Here is a 20,184-nt window from a genome sequence, read left to right as displayed (position 1 = left end):
CCCCCCCCCCCCCCCCCCCCCCCCCGTTCCTGGGTCCGTGTTCTCGTAGCTCAGGGTAACTGGCTGCCCCAAGCCTGCCCCATGGTTTCCCTGGTTAGTCACCCAACCTCAATGGGAGTCTCTCTGCCTCCAGTTCTTGCTAGAGGCTTTATCTAGTGTTTTGAGTCCATTGGCTTGATTCCACCTTCCCTGATTTTGCCCTAACAGCGTCGTCTGACTTCCCCCGACAGGGGGTAGCGCATGCCTTTCTCTCCACCCTACCGTTTGGTTGGGTTTCTCTTTCATGTGATGCATACATACAGGTTCACCTGGTTGGTATTGACATCTTCACTGGCAAGAAATACGAAGATATCTGCCCGTCAACTCATAATATGGATGTTCCCAACATCAAAAGGAATGATTTCCAGGTACGTAGGTGGGTTGCTGGTTTGTTGGGGGCGGGTACAGATTGACCAGAGGAGCTTGTGCTGGGAGAGGGGGAGCAGGACAACGCGGAGTTGGCCGCCCCTGTTTGTCCTCAGGCCCTTTATCCTCCAGCTTCGTGGGCCAACCGGGCGCTTCCTTTCCTCTCTGCCCCCAGCTGATCGGCATCCAGGATGGGTATCTATCACTGCTCCAGGATAGCGGGGAGGTGCGAGAGGACCTTCGTCTGCCCGAGGGAGACCTCGGCAAGGAGATTGAGCAGAAGTATGACTGTGGAGAAGAGATCCTGGTACGCTGCCCCCCGCCTCGGGCCCAGCTGCACCCTCTGCGCCTCTGCCCCGGAGCTCCCCTCTGACTCTCCCCTTTGCGCCCGCAGATCACGGTGCTGTCTGCCATGACAGAGGAGGCAGCTGTTGCAATCAAGGCCATGGCAAAATAACTGGCTCCCAGGTGAAGGTGACCCACTCCCCTGGCCCGGCCCACATTTTGTCGTCCCCACCGAAAACCTGCTCGAGCCCTGACCGTCCGGGCTTCCTGGGGACGGTGTCGGCCTGCCTGACCCGCTCTCTCCCCCCCCTCCCCCCCAGGGTGGCAGCGGTGGCAGCGATGATCCTCGAGCCTGCAGAGGCCCCCCTCCCCCAGCCTGGCCCAGCTCCGGTGGGCCCTTGGCTGGACTCCTCCTCCACGATTTATTTGACGTTTCATTTTGGTTTCCCCCACACACCCTCAATCTGTCGGGGAGCCCCTGCCCTTCCTCCTGCTCCCTTGGCCAGGAGCGAGTGACCCCCCGGCCTTGGCGAAGCTGCCCTCCTGTTCTCTCCCCCTGCACTACAGTCCTGGTAGGGGAGAGGGGGCGGGTGTTGCTTGTGGTTTAGTGGGTTGGTTTTGGTTTTTTTTGTTTTTGTTTTTTTTTTTAATTCAATCTGGAATCAGAAAGCTGTGGATTCTGGTAAATGGTCCTTGTGCCCTACCCCCACTCATCCCTGCTCTGGTCCCTTGTTTCCCATGGCCCTTTACCCCAAGCACCACCCCACAGACTGGGGACCAGCCCCCTCCCCTGCCTATGTCTCTCCCCAAATACCTTTAGCTGGGGAGGGAAGAGGAGGAGAGGGGAGGGGACCTGCCCCCTCCTTAGGCATCTGGGAGGGCCCTGCCCCCATGGGCTTCACCCTTCCCTGTGGGCTCTCTCCCCGACACATTTGTTAAAATCAAACCTGAATAAAACCAGAAGTTTAATATGAAGGCCCCAACTCAGTTGCTTCTTTGAATTAAATGGGTGTTTGCTGACTAGAAGGTAAAGCTGGAAACCACGGCACCGAACTCTGCCGCTGAGTTCATTACCACCGTCCTCCTGTGACCTGCCCACCACTCCTCACCCTCCATGCAGCCCTGGCCTGGGCCCGGAGAGAGGTGACACAGCAGCTGGGGGCGGTGGCAGGTAGATTTTATTGGACTGGGACACACCAGGGCCCCTCACCCGTGGCGGGGTTTGGGTGTGAGCTTGAAGATAAAATCTGACGATCACTTGTGGTAGAATCGCGGATTCTGGCTGTGCTGGATGAAGGGGAGCCGAGGGCCAGGCTGGCTGGTAGCTGCAAAGCCCGACTGGTGGTGGTGGAAGGGGGGGCTCTGTCGGTGTGGCCCTCTCCCTCAACGCACCCTCCGCACTCCAAGCCGCCCCCCAGAGAGGGGGAAAAGGAGGGGTGGGGGCCGCCTCTCCTACCCGGTCCTGCTTTCCCTGGAAGCGCAGGGCTTAGGGCGGGTGGGATTCCCATCCTTACCTTCCCTGCCGGTTGCATCTGCACAGGGAGCTGGGGAGAGGCAAGGAGTCCGGGGGCTGGATGCAGAGCTTGGGGATGCATGGGGCGCAGGGAGGACTGCGGAGAAGAGAGTCAGGACCTGAGGCAGCCCGGGGCGCCCCTTGGCAGAGCGCTGCCCTTGACCTGCCAAGACTCCATACTCACTGAGTCGGAGAAACCGGTCTGCGGGTTGGCGTGTTCCATCTGCTTCTGTAAGGACAGGGCACCGCCAGGCTGGAGGAAGCCTAGGGAGGGAAGGAGGGGTGTGCGGGATGAGCAGAGCCCGGGAAGGGGAGGCAGGGAGGACGCAGGGGCCAGGGCCGCGGCGGGCGGCCTCACCTGTCTGGGTGGGCTGGAAGTGGCCGTGCACCGCGTAGGGCTGGGGCTGCGGCTGAGACAGGTACTGCACCGCCGGGAACGCCGAAGGTGCTGAGGAGGCAGGGGTGCAGGCGGTCGGGCCTCCTTCCGGCCGCTTGGTGACCGGCCGCCTCCCTCTCTTCCCACCGCTCACCTCTGAGCTGCTGACCAGGGCTGTAGGCCGGTTGCGTGGGTCCGTAGTGGGGTGGGGGCTGAGCGGTCCCATAGGCCCCGCCAGGGCTGCCTTGGAATTGACCGTGCTCCGGGGTCCCTGCGAAAGCAGCTGCCGAGCCCACGTAGTGCCGCGTCTGGAGGGAGGAGAGCGCTCACTGGTGCCGTCCACTGCAAGGCAGAACCCCAAACGCCTCGCCTACGCCCCGCTTTGCACAATCCGGTCAAGCGTCACGCGACGCTCACGACTTGGACGCTCGGTTCACGAAGGCGCCTGGGTCCGCGTGGAAGTAGCCGAGAAAACCAGTGCGCTCCACACTCAATCCTACTCCTTACTGTAAGCACTTGGGGTCCGAACATCTGTTTGGCCCTGTCGGCCGCCATGAGGGTTCCTGGGCGACTGTGTCCTCCAGGGCTCCCTAGACAGGGAGAGGGGCTTCGTGAGGCTGAAGTGGGTGGCTGTGAGCCCCAGGAGGGCGCGCTCCCCCCCGCGGGGCCTTCCTCACCCTGCATGCTGAGGAGGTGAGTTCCTGTGTGAACCGTCAGGCTCTGCGGGTACGCGGCTGACGTCAGAGTGGTCAGGTCACTGCGGGGGGAGGCGGGCAGGTCAAAATCGAGGACGAGGACAAGTGCCCCTCTTCTGCCATTAGACACCGATCTGGTTTGTTACCAGATCCCAGTTACGCTCTGCCCCAACTTTTAGCTCTCCAATCCCACCTCTGCTCCTTTCGCCTCCGTTTCTCTTCCTCATGTAGAACTTTCTTGAGCTGCAGGAAGAGCTGGTGCTTCTCTTCCTGTAGGGCCAACAGCTTCTCCTGCAACTTCAGGATCTGCGGAGGGCGGGGACTGGAGCTGAAGGCAGGAGAGCCAAGGGAGGAAAGAGCTGGGACAGATCAAGGGGCCGCTTACTTGTTCCTTGGTCTCCTCCAGTGACATTCTCTCCTCCATCTCCTTCTTCTTCCTCCTCTCTTGCTCTTCTTTCATCTTCTGTTCCATCATCTTGTCCACCTCTTCCTCCTCTGGAGAAAGAGGCAGAATGGGAAGACGGCAAGGTGGTTAGAATACTAACTGCGGCAGGGATCGAGGACCTGCAAAACGCGGTTATCACAACGCTCCCTCTGCCCCTCGGTAACGGCTCTTTCCTTCCGGAGGGGACAGGGAGGGAGGCTTGATTAGGTGCTCTCCAAGGTCCTTCCCGACCCAAGGGTTCTGGAGCTCAGACCCGGCGTCCAGCTCCCACCACCGGCGGGGCCGCCCCGTCCCATCCCTCCCCCGCGCGGCCGCGGCGCGCTGCTCCGCCCGTGGTGGGGGCCGGCCCCGGCGGAGCGCTGCCGCCCGGGGTGTCCTCTCGCTCGGACCCAGCTCACCCTGCCGCTTGCGCTCCCGCTCCATCATGATGTGTCGGTGCAACGCGCGGGCCATGGCGTTGGAAAGCTTGGGGCGCTCCAGGAGCGCGGGCATGGTGCTGCCGGGGGCGCTCGGGCCGTGGGCGCCCGGCTCTGCCACGGACTGCCAGACCTCGGACCGGGCCTACCGGGAGGCGGGCGCTCAGGGGGGTCGCGCCGGGCGGGCCGAGGCGGAAGCCCGCCCGCCGCCGCCACCACCCCGGTCACGTGCCCGGCGCCCGCCACCCCCCCCACCCCCCGGCCGGACCCCGGTGCCCCGCGTGCGCGGCCGGGCAGGGGTCTCCGGCCTCGGCGCTGCCCGCCCCCCGCCCCTGCCCCCTCCCTACCCGCCTTCGCTGCGCTTTCTCCGCGGCTCCTCCGCGCCTCGGCCGCGCGTCACTTCCGGCCGCCGGGCCGACTACTTCCGGAGCCGGGGCGGCCGGCGGCCTCGCGGGTCGCGCGCAGAGAAGGGCGGAAGCGGCCGCGACGGGTGCCGGGGGCGGCCAAACCCCGTCGGCTCGCCCGGCGCCCCCAAGCTGGGCGGGCCCGGGGCTCGTCGGGGGCGGCGCGAGAGAGAGGCCGAGGCGTGCGCTCCGGGACGGCGTTTATTGGCTCCTTGGAAACCCGCGTCCGTAACAACTGTACAGCCGCCCACCTTCCCCGCGCCCGCCCTCCCCTCTCCGCCCGGCGGCCCGGGAAGCGGCGGGTCCGGGGAGGCTCCTGGGGATTCACAGTAACAGGAACGAAAACGGAAATAAATTAAGTAATACGGGGGAGGGAGTCCAGGGGGTCGTGTTCCCCAAGTCAGTGCATGAAGGGGGCTGCCGGGCCCCGATGCGGCGGAAGTCCGGCTGCGGCTGCCACGCCGGGGGCGTGCGCCGTGCCCGCGGAGACGCGCTCCCCTTCCCGCGGCGCGGCGCGGCGCGGCGGGCGGGCGGGCCCCGGGTTCCGGGCGCATCCGCTGGGGCTGGGGTTGCCGAGCCGCCGGGGGCGGGCGGGCGGGGGGTGGGGGCTGAGCCGGGGGCCCCCCTGTGCTTGTCGTCGAGAGGCCGGCCCTCACTCCACCCGCACCAGCAGGGCATAGAGGAGCGTGGCCCCCTTCTCCTTGGTTACCCACTCGAGTTCGGCGGGGCTGAAGTGGGGGTCGGGAGGTTCTCGGAGGGCGGCCGAAGGGGGGCCGGGGGTGTAGGAGCCGGGGCGCACGCACACCTGGAACGCCACCTGGGCCTGGTGCGTCCGCTGGGACTTGGGGTCCCGGAATCTGTCAGGCAAGAAGCAGAAGGCCGGCCATGAGGAACTCGGGCTCCCTGCTCCCCCTGCTACCTGCACGACGGCGCCGGCCTTCGGGGTCACCCCGGCCTTACAGGGGTGGCCGGGCTCTGGCGGCCCTCCCGGCTTGCCATCTGCCGGGACGCCCGTGCGCGCCCTCCCCTCTCCAGGCCTCTGCTCAAACCTTCACGATGTCCATCCTGATCACCCTCCAACCTCATGCTCCAGCCGCACGTGTGACCCACTGCGCCCCGCTCTACTTTTTATTTCCATAGTACTAGTCACCTTCAAAGCTAAACGTTCTAGAGTGTCACGGTGGGAACGCGGAGGGCAAGCCACGGAGACCCCCGCCCGCCCCCCACCCCCCACCCCCCGCGTACTCACTGCACTTTGGATGCCAGGGTCTCGGCCCCAGCATACAGGAGGGAGGGGGAAAGCAGCGCCGGAGGGGGCTGCCCCTCCCGCGGGGGTGCGCAGTTCTCGCCAGGCTCCTCAAACCCCACCCCGGGCTCGCCTTTCAAGGGCCGGCAGCTGAGGATGGAGGCGGTGCCTGTGGGAGAGCCGGGTCAGGGCCGCCCTCCGGGGCCTGGACCCCGCGGCCCTGCCTCTGTCTGCGCCGAGGTACCTGCTCCCAGCTCCCCTCGGTCCAGCACCCTCCGGACGGCCGCCACGTTGCTCCCATGATACGCCATGTGCCACTTCTTGGTCAGCGTCCCAGCTTCCAGGCGGGGATTCACCCTAGGACGGACCAGGTCGCTGGCTCCCCGACACCATCCCCTGGCCTGCAAGTCCTGTCACTTCTTCCACGCGCCCTCTGGGGAGCCTCCCCCATCAAGGGGGCAAGCGCGCTAAGGGAGAAGTGCCACCCTGCTCCCTGTGTACCTGAGGTTGAACCTGCACCAGCCGAAGGGCAGAGCGTATTCCCGGGGGGGCTCCCCACGGCGCCTGTGGGCCTCGTCCCCTCGAAGCTTCCGGCAAGACTCACAGTAGCACATGCTCCGCTTGGGCGGGGGCATGAAATAATCCTCTGCGGGAAAGTGGGGGGCAGTCTGGGCGCGGTGGCTCTCCACCACACGGCCCCTTCTGGCTGCTCCCCGGGGCTCTGGGCACAGCCCCGCCCCGGTCCAGGGAGTGCAGCAGGCTCTGGAGCGCTGGGGACTCACCGGGAAGCAAGAGCAGTTCTTGGAATCGGGAGCAGAGGGCGTGGTACTCGCAGCTCTTGAGAGGGCTGGCAGCAGGCAGCGGGCCCCAGCACACGCTCTCCTTGATGCCTGAGACGGCGGAAGGGGGGCAGGGTCACAGGAGCTGGGGCTGCGGGGCCGGGCCCCTGGGGGCTGGGGGCTGGCTCACCATCCACCATGTCCGCTTTCTCCATGTCCCCCTGGGTTCCAGCACTTTTCCCACTGGTAGCCCCTGGTTCAGGACTCACGATCGTCACCTGCAGGGCAGGGCGTGATGAGGATGACCCGGCCGCCAGGGCCTGCGGACCCGCTCCTCCCTGCCTCCCGTCGGCTAACCTGCTCACACTGCCCGTAAAGGTCCACGAGCGCGTGGCAGGGCTGCGGGACGTCCGGCACGGCCACGCCCTGGTCCATCCCGTTGACGTGCAGATGCAGCCCGCCGGAGCTGTCTAGCCGCAGGCCCAGGATGGTGCCTTCAGGACATGTGTCCAGATTTGGCCCAAACTTCTCACAGATCTGGGAGGAGAGACCTACTGTCTTCCCAGAGATCAGACTCCCACCGGCAGCGGCCACGCCCGCCCTCACGCCCGCCCCCGTCCCCCCACGGCCACATTCTCAGCGGCAAGGACGCAGGAGGTCGTGCTAAGCCTGAGAGTTAGACGATGGCGCGCTCTTGCTCACCGGCTGGAGGGTCTACCCACACAGGGCCCCCTGATGCCTGTGACCCACCACCAGGGCTGGGTGCCCCTCTTCTCCCTTTGGGCCAGCCCCTCCCGACTTGAGTCGTGGCCCTGTCTCTTCCGTCTGCCCCCACCCACCTTGAGGCCGTTGTGGAAGATGCCTCGGCCCCTTAGCAGCCAGGCCGCCCGCTTGAGGGCGCAGGCGGAAGCAGGGAAGTTGAGCCTCTCGGGGGCGCAGGTGAGGACTCCCAGGACCAGGGAAGACGTCCACTGTCGGTTCAGGAAATCGATCCGCACCTGGGGGGAAAGGTGACCACTACTCCCCAGTCACGGCCCCCTGGGAAGAGACTACCCAGCAGTGCCCCCCCACTCCACCCCCGCCCCCGGCCAGGGAGGGATGCTGCCCTTTCTGAGGCTGGAGGGACCACAAACTGCGAATTCACGTGTTTCCTTCCCTGCGTCAGTCTAGGTCCTGTTGTTGCCTGGCTAAGGGTTCCTGCCCCCAGGGGCCACTTTCCCCTGGCTAACTAAATCTTTCCGTGTGTAGCAAAAAGGCCTCCTCCTCGGCAGGCCCTCTCGGCACCATGTAGGACCATGCGTCTTTCTCAGGTCCCCCAGCTCCTCGCTACTGCTCCCCTCACCAGTCGCCAAGGCGGGGGGCCTTCCTGACGATCGATCTACAAATCCCACCGCGGGGTACGAACCGAAGCCCGGGAAGCTCATCCCAGGGGCTTGCCTCCACTCGGTCTGGGGTTTCTCCAGGAAGGTTGGCCCTGGATGACCCTGAGTAAGAGGAGCTGCGGATGAGGAGGTGAGGCCCACCTGGACCAGCAGCTGGGGCACCAGGGGTTGGTTGATGACGACGATGCCCTGATTGTAGCTGGCCACCCGCGTAGCCGTACGGTTCCCGTTGGACAGGAGAATGTTCTTCCCGTGGTTCTCCAGGAACTCGAGGGCCGTGGGCATAATGGCCACTTGATTCTGGCCATGGTGTGGAGGAGAGATGGAGCTGCCGGGGTTGCCCACGCGAGGCCTGAGCCACCCCCCACCCCTGGCGTTTACACAGGGCCTGCGTCTACGCCTCTGCCCACCCAGGGCGCCATCTGAGAAGCCCAGAACACCCTGGTGTCCACTGGCCCACCGACCGCCCGTCCACAGGCCCCGTGTGCCCGGCCGCGGCCCCTCACCCTCAGGCCACGCTCCTCCCCCTCGTCGTCTTCCTCGCCCTCGCTCCCAGTGTCTGAGCTGGGAGAAGGCGGCTGGGTGCCCTCCGGCTCCTCCAGCCTCGTGGAGCTGACCACAGACACGCTCCGCACCGGCCCGTAGAGATCCAGCACGGCCCACACGTTCTGCGGGGCGCACACAGCGCGGGAGTCAGAGATCCGTGGAAGGCCTCGAGCCCGCTCTCCAAACCCAAGAACCGTCTCGGACCTACCTTGGCGATGCCAGTGGCCGCGGGCCCCATGTCCTCTCCGTCCACCAGGATGTGCATCGTGTCGTCCGCGCCCCGGCGGATGCCCACGCGGCTCCCCACCTAGGACCGAGGGGACACGAGCACAGAGCCTCAGGCCATGTCTCCCGCACCCCCGCTCCCCCCCACCCCTGGCCCGGGAGCCCGCGGCTTCACCCCCAGCCTCTCCAGGTCCCGGCCATAGTTCATCCTCTGGAGCTGCCCGTCCCGTCTCACTTCACAGCTGGACACCATCCAGGTGGTCTTTGTCCGGAGCTCTGGGAGGGAGGGAGGCAGCCCGGGGCCCCCGCCTGCGCCGGGCCCCGTCTCCCCGGGCGCGAGCGTGGTCAGCCCCAGCCGGAGGGAGCCCGCCCACCTCTCGTCCAGCTCCTGCACCTTCACCTGAGGGCGAGAGAGCACGGCGGCTGCCACGGGCGCGGGGCGCGAGCTGGGGCAACAGCCTGGCCCCGCGGCCGACGGCCCGGCACCCACCTCGAACACCTCCTCCGCCCTGAGCTCCTTGGTGCTGAAGACGAGGCCGTGCGCGTAGCCGGCCGCGCGCACCGCCCTCGTGCCGTCCTCCTCCAGGGCCACGTTCTTGCCACAGGTGCTGTGGAATCGGTGAGCCACGCCGGCCACTGCGGGGACACGGTGCCACGGAAGGCGCGGCGTTGGGGCCGCGGGCTTCAGAAAGCGCAGGGCGCAGAGCTTTCGGGTCAAACGGGAAGCCGCCCTCAAGGCCCCTCGCGCCCGGCTTCCCGCAGCCCGGCCCCCCCCCCCCCACCCTCCAGGTGGCAGGGGGGCGCCCAGCCCCCGCTCCAGCCCGGACCCCGCCCCCCTTCCTGGGGGGCGTCCTACCCGGGCCCCTGGCTTGTTCCTGCCCTCGGTCTGCAGCTGCCCTGGCCTTGAACATCTCCCCTGCCCCCCGCCCTCGGCCCACAGCGCACTAACGGCCAGCTGGACCTGGGGAGTGCAGGGGGAAGGACTTCTCGGTGGCGGTGTTGCTGGTCGCCAGGCTGTTGTCCATGGGGCCGGTGGCATTGGTGATGGACACCTGGACACACTGGCCGTAGAGATCCACCACCGCATACACCTCTGGGTGGAGAAGGAAGGGGTCAGAGGCCGGATGGCCCGGGCTGGGCCGGCGTGAGGCTGGCAGGCCGAAAGCCACAGACCAGTCACCTTTACCCGGAGGCAAGCCTGAGCAGGCGGCGCCTTGGTCCTGGCCGTTGATGAAGTAGTGCAGGTCGCCCTTGGCTGTGCGCATCATGCCGATGCGCGCGCCCGTGCCCAGCGCGTCCAGGTCGCAGCCATAGTTGTTGCGCATGGTGTTCCCGTCCTGCATGATGGCCGTGCCACTGGAGGGACGACAGGCGGGGCCGGTAAGCCTCCCAGCTCCTCCCCACGCAGGCCTCAGCGCGGTCCCTGCTCGTCAGAACCTTCCATATTGCTCTGTCTGCTACGCCTCTGGGATCCCCCCAGGGAAAAGCAGGAGCTGCCCGCAGAGGAGAGGAGGCTGGGCCGCTGGAGGGTGCGTGGTGACGTGGGAGGGCCTCCCAGAATCGGAGGAAGGGGCAGCCAGACCCCTCGGGCCTGCCAGGGCCACGGCAGGCCCCAAGGCCGGCTTCCCTCATCCTGGCCAGCTCCACGCGGCCCTCCCGGGCCGGCCATCAAGCGGGCAGCCGAACCTCAGCATCCACGTGTCGTAGTCGATGTCCGTCATGGTGTTGGGGAATTCGAGGTCCTCCGGCCGAATAGCGGTCACCCCTAGGAGGCAGGGGTAGGTGAGAGCCAAGGCCCCAGCAAGAGGCGGCCCGCACCCCCACGCACGCGCACACGCTCGCCCGCGCCCCTCACCGGCCTCGATGGAGCCTGACCAGCGGTCCACCATCTTCTGAATGACGATCTCGAACAGCTCTCCGTCCCGCAGGGCCCTGCCGGCGACAGCGGCCATCAGGGCGGCCCCGCGCGGGGGACCGAGGCCGCGGGGGGCCGCGCCCACACTGACCGGTTGGAGATGACGATGGCGTCGTTGAACTCGCTGCGGCAGTTGTGACGAAGCGCCGTGCGGCCCCCGTTGGTGATGACAGCGTTATTGCCGTGCAGCTGGTGGAAGCGCAGGTCGGAGCCCCCGGCCCCCGACGACGGGGAGCTGGGGGACACCTGGTTGTTCCCTTCAGGGAGCGGCTCGGGCACTGGGGGCACCTCTGGGGGAGGGGACGTCACCCGTGAGGCTGCCGGTGGTCTCCGAGGCCCCCCTGCCCCCCCGCCCCAACCCCGGCCCCGGCCCCGGCCCCGGCCCTCACCCACGTCGTCCACAATGGTGGCCTGGGCTGCCTGGCCGTACAGATCCACAACGGCGTAGACGCCTGGGGGCACATTCCAGGCCGCGGGGCCCTGAGTCATCCCGTTGACAAAGAAGTGCAGAGTCCCGTCCTCCCGCCGCACCACGCCCACCGTGTCCCCTGCCTTGGAAGAAGGGGGGCTGGAGTGAGGAGTCAGGTGGAGTTCCCGCGAGGGCTGGTCCTACGGCAGCCCCGCCTTGCCCACCCCCCGCTCACCCAGCCCCGGCAAGCCCCCCGCTCTCCCACCTTGAGGCGGTCCAGGTTGTGCCCGTATTCATCCAAGATGGTCGTCCCGTTGTGCATCACCCCGTTCCCAGTCATCATCCAGGTCCCTACGGGGACAGGGAGCAACAGGACGTGAGCGGGAGCCAGGGCTCCGCTCCGTTATGTGGCAGTCTCCACGTCCCTCCCCAGAGCCGCCGGCCCAGCCTGCCCTGTCTGACGGTCAGCTTTCTTCCCAGGACCCGGCAGAAATCTCTGCAGGTCCCCACCCCCCACGAGCCCTGTCCACGCAGCAGCGCTCGGCGCCTGAATGAGTCCTCACAAGCGGGACCGGTAAAGACAGAGCTGGGGACCAAGCGTCAGGGCTCCGGGGGCAGCCTCCTCGCGCAGACCCTCTCTGGGCCCCGCCCTCCCGGGGAGCTCACCGGAGCGCAGGTTGGTCATGGTGGACGGCAGCTGCAGGTAGGCAGGGTCGTGGGTGGTGACGCCGATCTCGATGGAGCCGGCCCACTTGTCCACCATCTTGTCGATGCGCACCTGAAACACCTCTCCGTCCCGCAGGGCCCTGCTGCTCAGCACCACGCCGTGGTTGAAGTCATCAGTGGCACTGAGGACAGGGAACGGGGACTCAGGCGCGAACACACGCTCCGCGCACGCCAAGCTTCGCCCGGCAATGCCTGCCCGACCCCCGCTGCCTTCGCTCTCCGCGAGGCTCCCCCCTTTCCTGTCCAGAGCTCCCCAGATCAGAATCCCTCTGCCTCCTGCTCTCCACCCCCCCCCATCCCATCGGAGCCCCTTCTGCAGGCTTCTCCCCACCCCGTGGGCCATACTGGGGCCTCAGGGCAGTGCGTCCCTCGTGGGTGATAGCTGCCTTCTGCCCGCAGTTGGGGTGGAAAAGCAGGCGCTCGGGCTCTGCCTGAGCAGCAGGGCTAGCACGCCGGAGGGCCCCCTCCGGAGACAGCGCCCGCAGGATGGCGTTGTTCCGGCGCAGACGGTCACTGTGGTTGTTGTCGTGCACGATGGTCACCTTCACGGCCATCCCGTACAAGTCCACCACCCCGTACACCACGGCGGGCGTCAGTGGGGTGGCCACGCCTGGGGGGAGGGGGGAAACGTGGGGAGACCAGCATCAGAGACAGGCAGGACAAGGAGGTACAGACCCCCACTCCCGAAAGCCCTGACCCAGCAGCCCACTCTGGGCGTCCCCTTACCCTGGTCGATGCCGTTGATGAAGAAGTGGAGGGCAGAGTTGGACTTCCTCGTGAGACCAATGTGGTCGCCTTCCTAGCCAAAGCAGACAAACAAAGATCCGGAATCCATCCCCCCATCAGGCTCCAGGCTTGTCCTGGGGCCCCTGAGAACAGAGGGGTTCTAAAGCCTTCCCACCAGCCCAGGCCGCTGGGGAACAGCCCCGAAGGCGCCGGAGTCTCGAGCCCCCGAACGCTCCCGGCAAATCAGTCACGGCGCGAAGCCCCCTTACAAACATCCCCTTACCCACCTCTCCAAGCAGTTTATAAAATACTAACAGGCTCAGTTCAGACGTTAGAAAAAAATAAAAAAAGGAAAAAAAAAAAAAACACCACCTACCAGAGACAACGAGCGAGCTGCTTGCCTCTGGTCACGACCCCACAAGGCCACACAGTAAGAGAAAGTGACCCTCTGACTCCAAAATCTGAGAGCCTAACTATCGGACAACCCTGCCTTCTCAGAAGGAACCCTCAGGCGAGAGAGCAGAGGCCTTGCTCTAGGTCGCAGCGGAGAGCGTGGTGCCCGGGCAGGGATGCGGGGTGACGGGGCTGCCCCAGACGGCGGCCCCAACTCTTGCGCCCCAGCCCCCTCACCTGCAGCTCGTCCAGACTGAATTCACAGTACTCCCGGCGAGTGCCCTTGCCGTTGGTCAGGATCCCGCAGCCGCTCATCATGATGGTGCCTGGGGGTAGGTAGACACCTGACTAGGGCCCGGGCCTCCCTCGCCTTAGGAAGGTGCCTCCGCCCGGCCAGGGGCTGGTACCTGACTGCAGGTTGGTCATGGTGGCTGGGTACTCCAGGTTGTTGGGGTTGTGCGTGGTGACACCAATCTCAATGGAGCCCGACCACTTGTCCACAAGCTTGTCGATGCGGATCTTGGGGGGAGCGACAGCAGAAGGGGGAGGCGGGATGTGTAAAGGCCGAGAAAGGACCCCCGGCTGTTCCCTGGGCCCCACCCTTCCACCGTCAAGGATGGAGCCCCGTCTTTGGTTCCCGGAGGGTGAGGGGCCAGCCAGCGCCCGGGAGCTTGCACACCTCAAACATCTCATTGTCCCGGAGCGGGCGGTTGGTCATGACAACCCCGTTGTTGAATTCATCCAGGGGCCGGCGGCGCTCAGCGGTCTTATTGTTGTTGCTGAGTTTGATGAGCGTCCCGCACTTCTCGTGAAAGAGCAGGGCATCGTTGGAAGTGAGGACGGGCGAGGTGGCGGCACCACCAGACCCCAGTCCTTCCCCTGCCGGCGGGGAGCTCAGGTTCACATTTAGGAGCCCCCCGTTGTAGGCAGACAGGATGGCGTTGCCCACCACCTCGGAGAGCTCCATGCTGGCAAAGTCTACGGCAGCGGGACGGGGGGAGGGAAGCTGGAATGAGGTTCTACACCCTCAGGCTTGCCACTCTCCCCCTAGCCCTCTCCTGAGGCCCCTCCCCTCGCCTCGTCCACCTCACTTCCCACTCCCCAAAGCCTCCCGGAAGCCCTCACCATTATGTGACTCAAGGCTGTTAGGAAACGTCTCCGGCCGGGCCTGCGCTGGGGACACCACGAAGGCTGGGGACCGGGCGGGATGGAAGGGGAATAAGGGTTCAGCCCCTGCTGCAGGGCCCACAGACAGGAGACCCCCCCCTCCTCTAGCCCTTTCTTTCCCCTTCAACAGACTCCGGGGGGGGTGGGGGGGTCTGAGTGACCCTGTTCACACCCAGCCTTGTTTGTCCCTTGGTCTCACCCAGGCCTTCAGCCGCTCCCTCCGCCCCACTCCTCCACCACTGCCCTAACTGTGTTCTCACCTTCATCCCCAGAGGTCCCCTGTTCAGTCAAGGCGGCATCTTCGGGGGGCGCGGAGGGCTCAAGGGGAGGTGTGGGGATGGGAGTAGGGGGGCTGAAACCTGGCTCAGGGGGTAGCACGGTGATCTGGGTGCACTTGCCGTAAAGGTCCACGACGGCCCAGACACGAGCGGGGAGGCCCGTGGCAGCCACCCCGCAATCCCGCCCATTCACCCAGAGCCGCAGCTCCCCGGCAACTGTGCGCTCCACGCCCACACGGTCCCCTTCACCAAGCTGGTCCAGGTCCTGACCATACTCCTCCAGCACAGAACGTCCGTCCCTCAACACCGAGCAGCCTGACACTACCCATGAGCCCCCCTTCAGCCCCGTGGCGCTGCTTGGGAAGTCCAGCACACTGGGGTCCAGTGCCGTCACCCCAATCTCAATGGAGCCACTCCAGGAGTTGACCTGTGATAAGGGTGGTGGACAAAGGCTCAGGATGGGCCACCATGGGTCTCCCACCACTAGGAACCCACGTTTCACAGACCACCGTGTCCCCTTCTTCCCACGTCTCCGACTTTTCTCGCCTGAGATGTGAAACGCTACTCCAGAGAGGCTGGGGTCTCTGTGACTCCTAGCACCACCCGGGGTTCACAGCTCTCCTATAGCCACCCTCCTCCTCCCCGTGGCCTGATTCTCTCCCAGGCTCTGGCTCACATTCCGTCTCTTCCCACATCCCACCTCCGTGCACCTAGCCTCTTCACCAAATCACACCCAAGCACGCACACCTCCCTCTCCGCGAGTGTCTCTCCTCGCCCATCTTTCCGCCCGAGTTCATGCTCCAGTAGTTGGTTCTCTCCCCGGTTCTCCCCTCTCCTCCCGTCACATCCCTGACATCCCTCCATCCCCCCAGAAATGATTCGGGAGATCTGGTCCCTAACCATTCCTGGGGATGCAGCCCCGTGTCCCTGCCCAGCTCCTGCGGGTGCAGGAAACTCCAGCTCTCCTCATCCCTCTCCCCGTCATGACGAGCGAACGTTTCTGCTCCATGCGCCCCTCCTGCCCGTCGCCCGGTGCCCCGAAGGTCTGTCGGTAGCCGGCGACGTGGGCTAGTCTGGATGTCCTACCCCGTGTCTCCCGCTCGCCCCCTCCCACCGCCCTCCACATCTCGGTTCCGCGGGCCCCGCTCCGCACCTTGCGGTCGATGCGGACGGTGAAGACGCGTCCATCGCGCAAGGGTTCCCGGCTCAACACCAGCCCGTGGTTAAACTCTTGGCCCGGCTGCTGCCGCCGCGCCGTCCGCCCACAGGCCGACAGGCTCACCAGGCGCCCAGTGCGCGGGTGCAGCTCCCCGCCGCTGCCCAGACCCCCGCCGGACCCCGGCCCTGCGCCGCTCCCGCCGGGGCCCCCACCCCCACCCGGCCCCGGCCCGGGGCCTCCCCCAGAGCCCCCACTCCCACCCGACCCCGCCGCCATCGCCGCTGACACCGGGACCGCGCGACAGGCGCGCTTGGCGGCACCGTGGCAACCGCGGTGCACAGACACCCGGAGGGAGTAGGACTCGGGGCTGGGGCCGGGTATGCTTTACGGCACTGCCGGGCGATGAAGCATCCCGGGCTAGGGAACTAACGACCACCACGGTGGGAACGGAAGGACGACGGGGTCGGGCAGGCTTGCTTTACGGCACGGCGGGGTGACGGAGTGGCTCCGACAGCCGTGCCGACTTGGGCAGGGAGCTTTTGCGACAGTGGAAGAAACGACGGCCGCAGGCATCTTTACGACGCAGGGGGTGCTGGCCCCCACTTCCAGCTTTGCGACAGCCGCACCGACGACCCCGCCCTCGCCGAGGCGGGCGACACCTTGAAGTGTTCGCTTTACGGCAAAAGGGGGGTCTTCCCTTCGAGCTCGCACGCTTTGGAGCGGGGTGAGCGGCGTCCGTAGGATTCAGAGGCGGGAGCCGGTAGCTCTATAAATGAAAACCTCTGCCCTGCGCACCACCGAGATCGGCTGTGTTTCGCGACACTGTCGCAACCCCTCCACTTTGTATCACACCTCTCGTGAGAGGCAAAGCGGGCCGACTTTTGGGGGTGGGGGATGGGATAAAAGGGCTCGCGATATTTCTAAATAAGCCCACCTTGAACTCCAATCCAGACAAACCCTTAAATCTTAAAGCCACGGATAGAGGCCCAGTGAAACCCCGGCAGGTGGTTTCCAGTAACGGCGCTGACGGTCTCCCCCCAAAACCCCCGCGCTGTGAACAAGCTCCCAGCCCAACTCTCCGAGCTCGCGCCGAGGTGGGAGGACTGTGACGTCACAAACGGGGCTTCTCGCCCCGTGACAAGGGCCCCTGGTTGTGATTGGATAATTCGGATGAGGGCGGTGATGGGGAAGAAGGGCGGGAACAAATCCCGGAGACAAAGAAAGCTGGCCTTTGGGTGGGACAGAAAAGGAGGGGCGACCGGAGGGGCCCCTAGCACGAGGTCCCTATATAAAGCTTGATTCCGGGGCCGCGGCTCTAGGGAGCGGAGCGGAAGGGGACCCGGGCCTCCGCCCGAGCGCCCCCAGCCCGCCGCGGTGGGGGCGGGGCTTCGGGGCGGGGCTATGTGCCGCCAGGAGGCGGGGCGGGGCAGCTGAGAGTGGCCCCCGGGTGGGGCCATGGAAAAGCAGGAGGCTCCGGGGGCTGCTGGCGGCCTCAGTGGGGAATCCCCGGGAGGGGCAGCCAAGGGTGTGCCAGGAGGAATCGGAGGAGTCGAGGCACACGCCGGGCCGCCCTCCGGTGTCATCCTGTTTCACGGTTCTGGGACCTCCCTGCACTCTGGGGGAGTCGTAACTTGCTGTCCTGGTTCTAGCCGACCCTCCGGGGGGGCAGCAGTCCTCGGTTCCGGGCCCTACCAGCACCCTGCGAGGGTTGCAGACCTCAGCGCTGGGTCCGGCACATACCCTGACGGATTAAATGCCCCCTTCCCTGGAACCAGTGTATGCAGGACCTGCCGGCCCCGGTCCGGGTGTTCTGGGGTGTTCAACTCGGAATGCAGTCCACCGCGCTCCGAGTCAACTCTCTTGCACTCCCACAAACCTTGTGAGGACCGGCCCCGCAGCATCCTAAAAACCAGCACCTCCATCTTGATGCAGAAATCCCCCAGGGCAGAGAAGTAAGGAGTCCAGCTCAGCGGGGACCCGGCGCGGAGCGGGGAGGGAGGGGTTCCGGACACTGACGGGGGCGGAGCTAGGGGAAAGGGGTGGAGTCCTAAGAACTGTGAAGTGTGAGCGGCTGAGGGCAATTGCGTGGGAAATCTGAGGTCCCAGGCCTTGGGGAGAGCAGCAGGTACCAGGTAAGTGCTGGTTCCACAGTGCGTGATAATCGTTAGGTGCAACCCCCATCCTCAGGCTCCTCTGCCCCTGACACGACGAGAGGGTACCAGAAAAAGGTTTTGAGTGACTGAAAGAATGAGGGAGAGCTGCCACGAGGAGGTCGCTGGGAGGTTTCCTCCCCCTTTCCTGTGTCCTTCCCCCTCCTCCAGGAAGAAGTCCCAGCGGTGGGATGAAATGAATATCCTGGCCACCTACCACCCCGCTGGCAAGGATTATGGATTTATGAAGGTGGATGAGCCCAGCACTCCCTACCACAGGTGCTGAGCCCTCAGCCCAGACCTCTCCCTATTCAAAGGGGGTGGGGGGGAGGCAGAGCGGTCTCAGGGCCCGGACACTGCCTGCTGCCCTCAGCTCTCAGCACTGCTCCCTCCCTCCGATGCAGGCTGCAGGACAGTGACGAGGACCCGCCTGGGGCATCTTCTCGCTCGGTAACTCCCCAGGCACTGGCGGAAAGGTGAGAGGCCTGCCAGAGATCAGTAGGGATCTGGGGCCTCTTCCTTCCTCCAACCCTGGGGTCAGAGCCTGTTCTGCTTCTTGGCCACCAAAATGGGAGGTACTTCAATTCCCATCGGGACTGACCAAGGCCAAGGTGGGGGAGTCAGCCAGCTGGGCCCCATCTACCACCTGGCCCCCTTGTCCTCTCCCCTTTGGCGCCCCCAACTAGTCTCCCTCCCCTTCAGGTTTGCAACAATGGACAATTTCTACCCCAAGGTCCTGCAGTACAGCGATAACAGAAGCTCGGGGTCTTCAGACAGCTTTTCCAAGACACGTGAGATGAGGGGTGGGGGCTGAGTGGAAAGGGGAGGCAGAGTGAACCCTCGGCAGCAGCCTGGTGGGAAAGCCAAGCCCTTACAATGGCCCACAGGCTCCAGTGATTTTGACAAGCACCGAAAGTCACACTATGATGAAGGAAAGTTCCTCAAAGCTCAGAGAAATCTTCCCTTCAGTAATAACAAGCACAACAACGAGGCCAGCACCAGTATGGGCCGTGGCAGTCGGGGCGCGATGCTGGACCCGGAGCCCAGGCCCGTGGAGAGAGGCTGGACGGGAGGACTGGCCAGAGGAGTCAAAGATGAGATTGGCCTGGTGACCAGGAACCACATCCCAGAAATCAAGGGTTAGCCATGGTGCTTGGGGGGAGGGGGGGGCAATGGGAGGTGAGCCCAGGGAAGACAGAGGGCAGCTGGGGTGGGGTCCTCAACACAACTGTCCTCAGGAAGCCCAAGAGAGGCGTGGGGGATGGAGAGGTCATTGGGGTTTCCTAACATGGAGGAGGGCGTAGAATGGACATGAGAACCCGGGGCCTGAGCTTCTCCCCTGTGCTGGGGGGGCCATTATGGACACCTGGGGATCCTGGATGCCCTAGGTGGCTGTAAGACTCAGAGTGATTGGGGTGACTCTTCAGATTCCCCTGTCTTCAGAAATCGGTCCCCACCTTCAGCCACCATCGTGTCGGACCAGGAGATTGATCTGCAACGCAAGGAGTATTACAGCAAAGGAAGGTACCTCAGGTGCTCTCCCCACCCGGAGCTCGAGGAGGACACGGAAGATGAGCCTGAGCAGCAGGACAGTGAGAGCTGGGCTGGGTCAGCCTGGGGCAGGGGGTGCTGACAACCAACAGAATGATGGGTGCCCCAACCTTGATCCCCTGATCCTTCCAGCCTCTGCAAATTTTAACTGGGTGATTGAGAATCCCATAAGCACTGAAGTCCGTCTGCTGGACCACACAGAAAACCCCGTCCAGGATCCCCGGACCCCCGAAGAGTCCCTGGCAGGGACAACATCGCAGCCTGGTGAGGGCACCAGGCCGCAATGGCTGGCTCTGTGGCTCTTGGCCAGCTCCCATCCCCCCAACCCCCCTTCTTTGCATACCAGGGTAGATCACCAACAGATGCCAAGAGCGGCCCCAAGCATCCTGGTGTGCAAGGCCCTTATTGTACAGAGAGGAACCGGGGAGGCTCAGAAGGGGCTGGGACCCCCTCCAGCTTGGGACCACCCTCTGGCCCCACGCCTCCTCCCTGATTCCTCTCTGCCACCCACCCCACTCCAGGTGCTGCCCTGTCCTCCAGAGACAGAGCAGAGTCGGGCTGGTATCAGTGGCGGGTATCCAAGGGGCTCAACTGGCGAAGCCCAGAAAGCTTGGAGAAGGAACCTGGAAGCAGCCCACACTCCCCACACCAAAACCAATGCAGACGTGAGCCTGGGCAGGGGCGAGGGGCTGCCTGCGCTGGCCAGGGAGGGAGAGGGCCTGAGTGGGTAGGTTCTAGGGAGTTTCAGGGGGACATGGGCCAGATCTCCCACCTGTTACAAGAAAGCCAGTGACCCAGTCCTTTCTTCCTCCAGACAAAACCCTGTGGCTTCGATGGACTCAAGAAGAGGGAAGCAGACAATGGAAAATGTAGCCAGCTGGGGATGGGGTGGGGACCAGCCTCTCCCAGCCCTCACCGCCCTCGAGGTGGGCAATAAAGAGAAGTGCAGGAGTCTGGGTGCTCTGAATCGTTGGCGGAGGATGGGCCTGCTCA

General features: G+C 65.2%; 4 protein-coding genes across 19 annotated transcripts in view; 2 read left to right on the top strand and 2 right to left on the bottom strand.

The window, feature by feature from the left end:
* EIF5A (eukaryotic translation initiation factor 5A) overlaps positions 1-1,665 on the top strand; it is a 5,262-nt gene extending 3,597 nt beyond the window's left edge. For 3 of the 4 annotated variants that reach the window (XM_006738912.3, XM_006738913.3, XM_081805822.1), the window contains exons 3-6: positions 303-407; positions 581-712; positions 800-873; positions 1,011-1,665. In XM_006738912.3, the coding sequence (XP_006738975.1) occupies positions 303-407; positions 581-712; positions 800-862 (300 nt within the window). In that variant the 3' untranslated portion in view covers positions 863-873; positions 1,011-1,665. Of the gene's footprint in view, positions 1-302; positions 408-580; positions 713-799; positions 880-1,010 lie in introns of all 4 variants that reach the window. The other variant, XM_031034117.2, reaches the window with a different exon arrangement.
* Positions 1,666-1,850: 185 nt separating this feature from the next.
* GPS2 (G protein pathway suppressor 2) lies at positions 1,851-4,573 on the bottom strand. Its single transcript, XM_081805818.1, has 11 exons — positions 4,483-4,573; positions 4,118-4,280; positions 3,660-3,769; positions 3,468-3,580; positions 3,257-3,336; positions 3,087-3,169; positions 2,734-2,887; positions 2,562-2,651; positions 2,388-2,467; positions 2,205-2,300; positions 1,851-2,028 (listed from the first exon to the last, which is right to left on the bottom strand). The coding sequence occupies exons 2-11, from the start codon at positions 4,209-4,211 to the stop codon at positions 1,945-1,947; spliced, it is 984 nt and encodes a 327-aa protein (XP_081661944.1). The 5' UTR covers positions 4,212-4,280; positions 4,483-4,573; the 3' UTR covers positions 1,851-1,944.
* A 153-nt stretch (positions 4,574-4,726) lies between these two features.
* NEURL4 (neuralized E3 ubiquitin protein ligase 4) lies at positions 4,727-16,772 on the bottom strand. 8 transcript variants are annotated; one of them, XM_081805806.1, is made up of 29 exons: positions 15,485-16,772; positions 14,314-14,758; positions 14,012-14,077; positions 13,566-13,864; positions 13,294-13,405; positions 13,124-13,212; positions 12,494-12,566; positions 12,113-12,377; positions 11,708-11,889; positions 11,307-11,392; positions 11,026-11,200; positions 10,724-10,922; positions 10,573-10,649; positions 10,404-10,482; positions 9,898-10,073; positions 9,679-9,810; positions 9,208-9,353; positions 8,893-9,117; positions 8,701-8,799; positions 8,453-8,614; positions 8,088-8,246; positions 7,404-7,581; positions 6,922-7,115; positions 6,755-6,842; positions 6,568-6,675; positions 6,287-6,431; positions 6,030-6,142; positions 5,789-5,954; positions 4,727-5,396 (listed from the first exon to the last, which is right to left on the bottom strand). In XM_081805806.1, the coding sequence occupies exons 1-29, from the start codon at positions 15,764-15,766 to the stop codon at positions 5,192-5,194; spliced, it is 4,725 nt and encodes a 1,574-aa protein (XP_081661932.1). In that variant the 5' UTR covers positions 15,767-16,772; the 3' UTR covers positions 4,727-5,191. The 8 variants fall into 8 exon arrangements, 7 of the variants coding, with proteins under 7 accessions (XP_081661932.1, XP_081661933.1, XP_081661934.1 ...); XM_081805807.1 differs by having other exon boundaries at positions 9,904-10,073; XM_081805808.1 differs by having other exon boundaries at positions 11,022-11,184; positions 15,485-16,770.
* On the top strand, positions 16,750-20,142 carry LOC115942846 (uncharacterized). Of its 6 annotated transcripts, none has more exons than XM_031034111.2 (9): positions 16,752-17,442; positions 17,812-17,919; positions 18,045-18,116; positions 18,343-18,431; positions 18,528-18,779; positions 19,084-19,164; positions 19,324-19,455; positions 19,713-19,856; positions 20,006-20,142. In XM_031034111.2, exons 1-9 carry the CDS (start codon positions 16,946-16,948, stop codon positions 20,062-20,064), a joined length of 1,434 nt encoding a protein of 477 aa, XP_030889971.2. In that variant the 5' UTR covers positions 16,752-16,945; the 3' UTR covers positions 20,065-20,142. The 6 variants fall into 6 exon arrangements, 5 of the variants coding, with proteins under 5 accessions (XP_030889972.1, XP_030889971.2, XP_081661941.1 ...); XM_081805815.1 differs by having other exon boundaries at positions 16,754-17,442; positions 19,104-19,232; XM_031034110.2 differs by having other exon boundaries at positions 16,756-17,442; positions 19,068-19,232.
* Positions 20,143-20,184: the final 42 nt, after the last annotated feature.

The sequence above is a fragment of the Leptonychotes weddellii genome, chromosome 15, assembly GCF_054177405.1.
Source record: "Leptonychotes weddellii isolate Sample4059 chromosome 15, ASM5417740v2, whole genome shotgun sequence".
NCBI classification, from domain to species: domain Eukaryota; kingdom Metazoa; phylum Chordata; class Mammalia; order Carnivora; family Phocidae; genus Leptonychotes; species Leptonychotes weddellii.
The sequence above is the reverse complement of the archived record's forward strand: the minus strand, read 5'-3'. Positions and strand labels throughout refer to the sequence as shown.

Coding starts and splice junctions, on each gene's coding strand:
- GPS2 (XM_081805818.1), bottom strand. CDS start 4,211: ATGCCCGCGCTCCTGGAGCGCCCCAAGCTTTCCAACGCCATGGCCCGC. Junction 3,170..3,256: donor TCACCTCCTCAGCATGCAGG/GTGAGGAAGGCC, acceptor CTCCCTGTCTAG/GGAGCCCTGGAGGACACAGT. Junction 2,888..3,086: donor TCGGACCCCAAGTGCTTACA/GTAAGGAGTAGG, acceptor TCCTCCCTCCAG/ACGCGGCACTACGTGGGCTC.
- LOC115942846 (XM_031034110.2), top strand. CDS start 16,946: ATGGAAAAGCAGGAGGCTCCGGGGGCTGCTGGCGGCCTCAGTGGGGAA. Junction 17,920..18,044: donor CCCAGCACTCCCTACCACAG/GTGCTGAGCCCT, acceptor CCTCCGATGCAG/GCTGCAGGACAGTGACGAGG. Junction 19,857..20,005: donor ACACCAAAACCAATGCAGAC/GTGAGCCTGGGC, acceptor TTCTTCCTCCAG/ACAAAACCCTGTGGCTTCGA.
- NEURL4 (XM_081805806.1), bottom strand. CDS start 15,766: ATGGCGGCGGGGTCGGGTGGGAGTGGGGGCTCTGGGGGAGGCCCCGGG. Junction 14,078..14,313: donor GGGGACCTCTGGGGATGAAG/GTGAGAACACAG, acceptor CCCGGTCCCCAG/CCTTCGTGGTGTCCCCAGCG. Junction 5,955..6,029: donor CCGAGGGGAGCTGGGAGCAG/GTACCTCGGCGC, acceptor GCTCTCCCACAG/GCACCGCCTCCATCCTCAGC.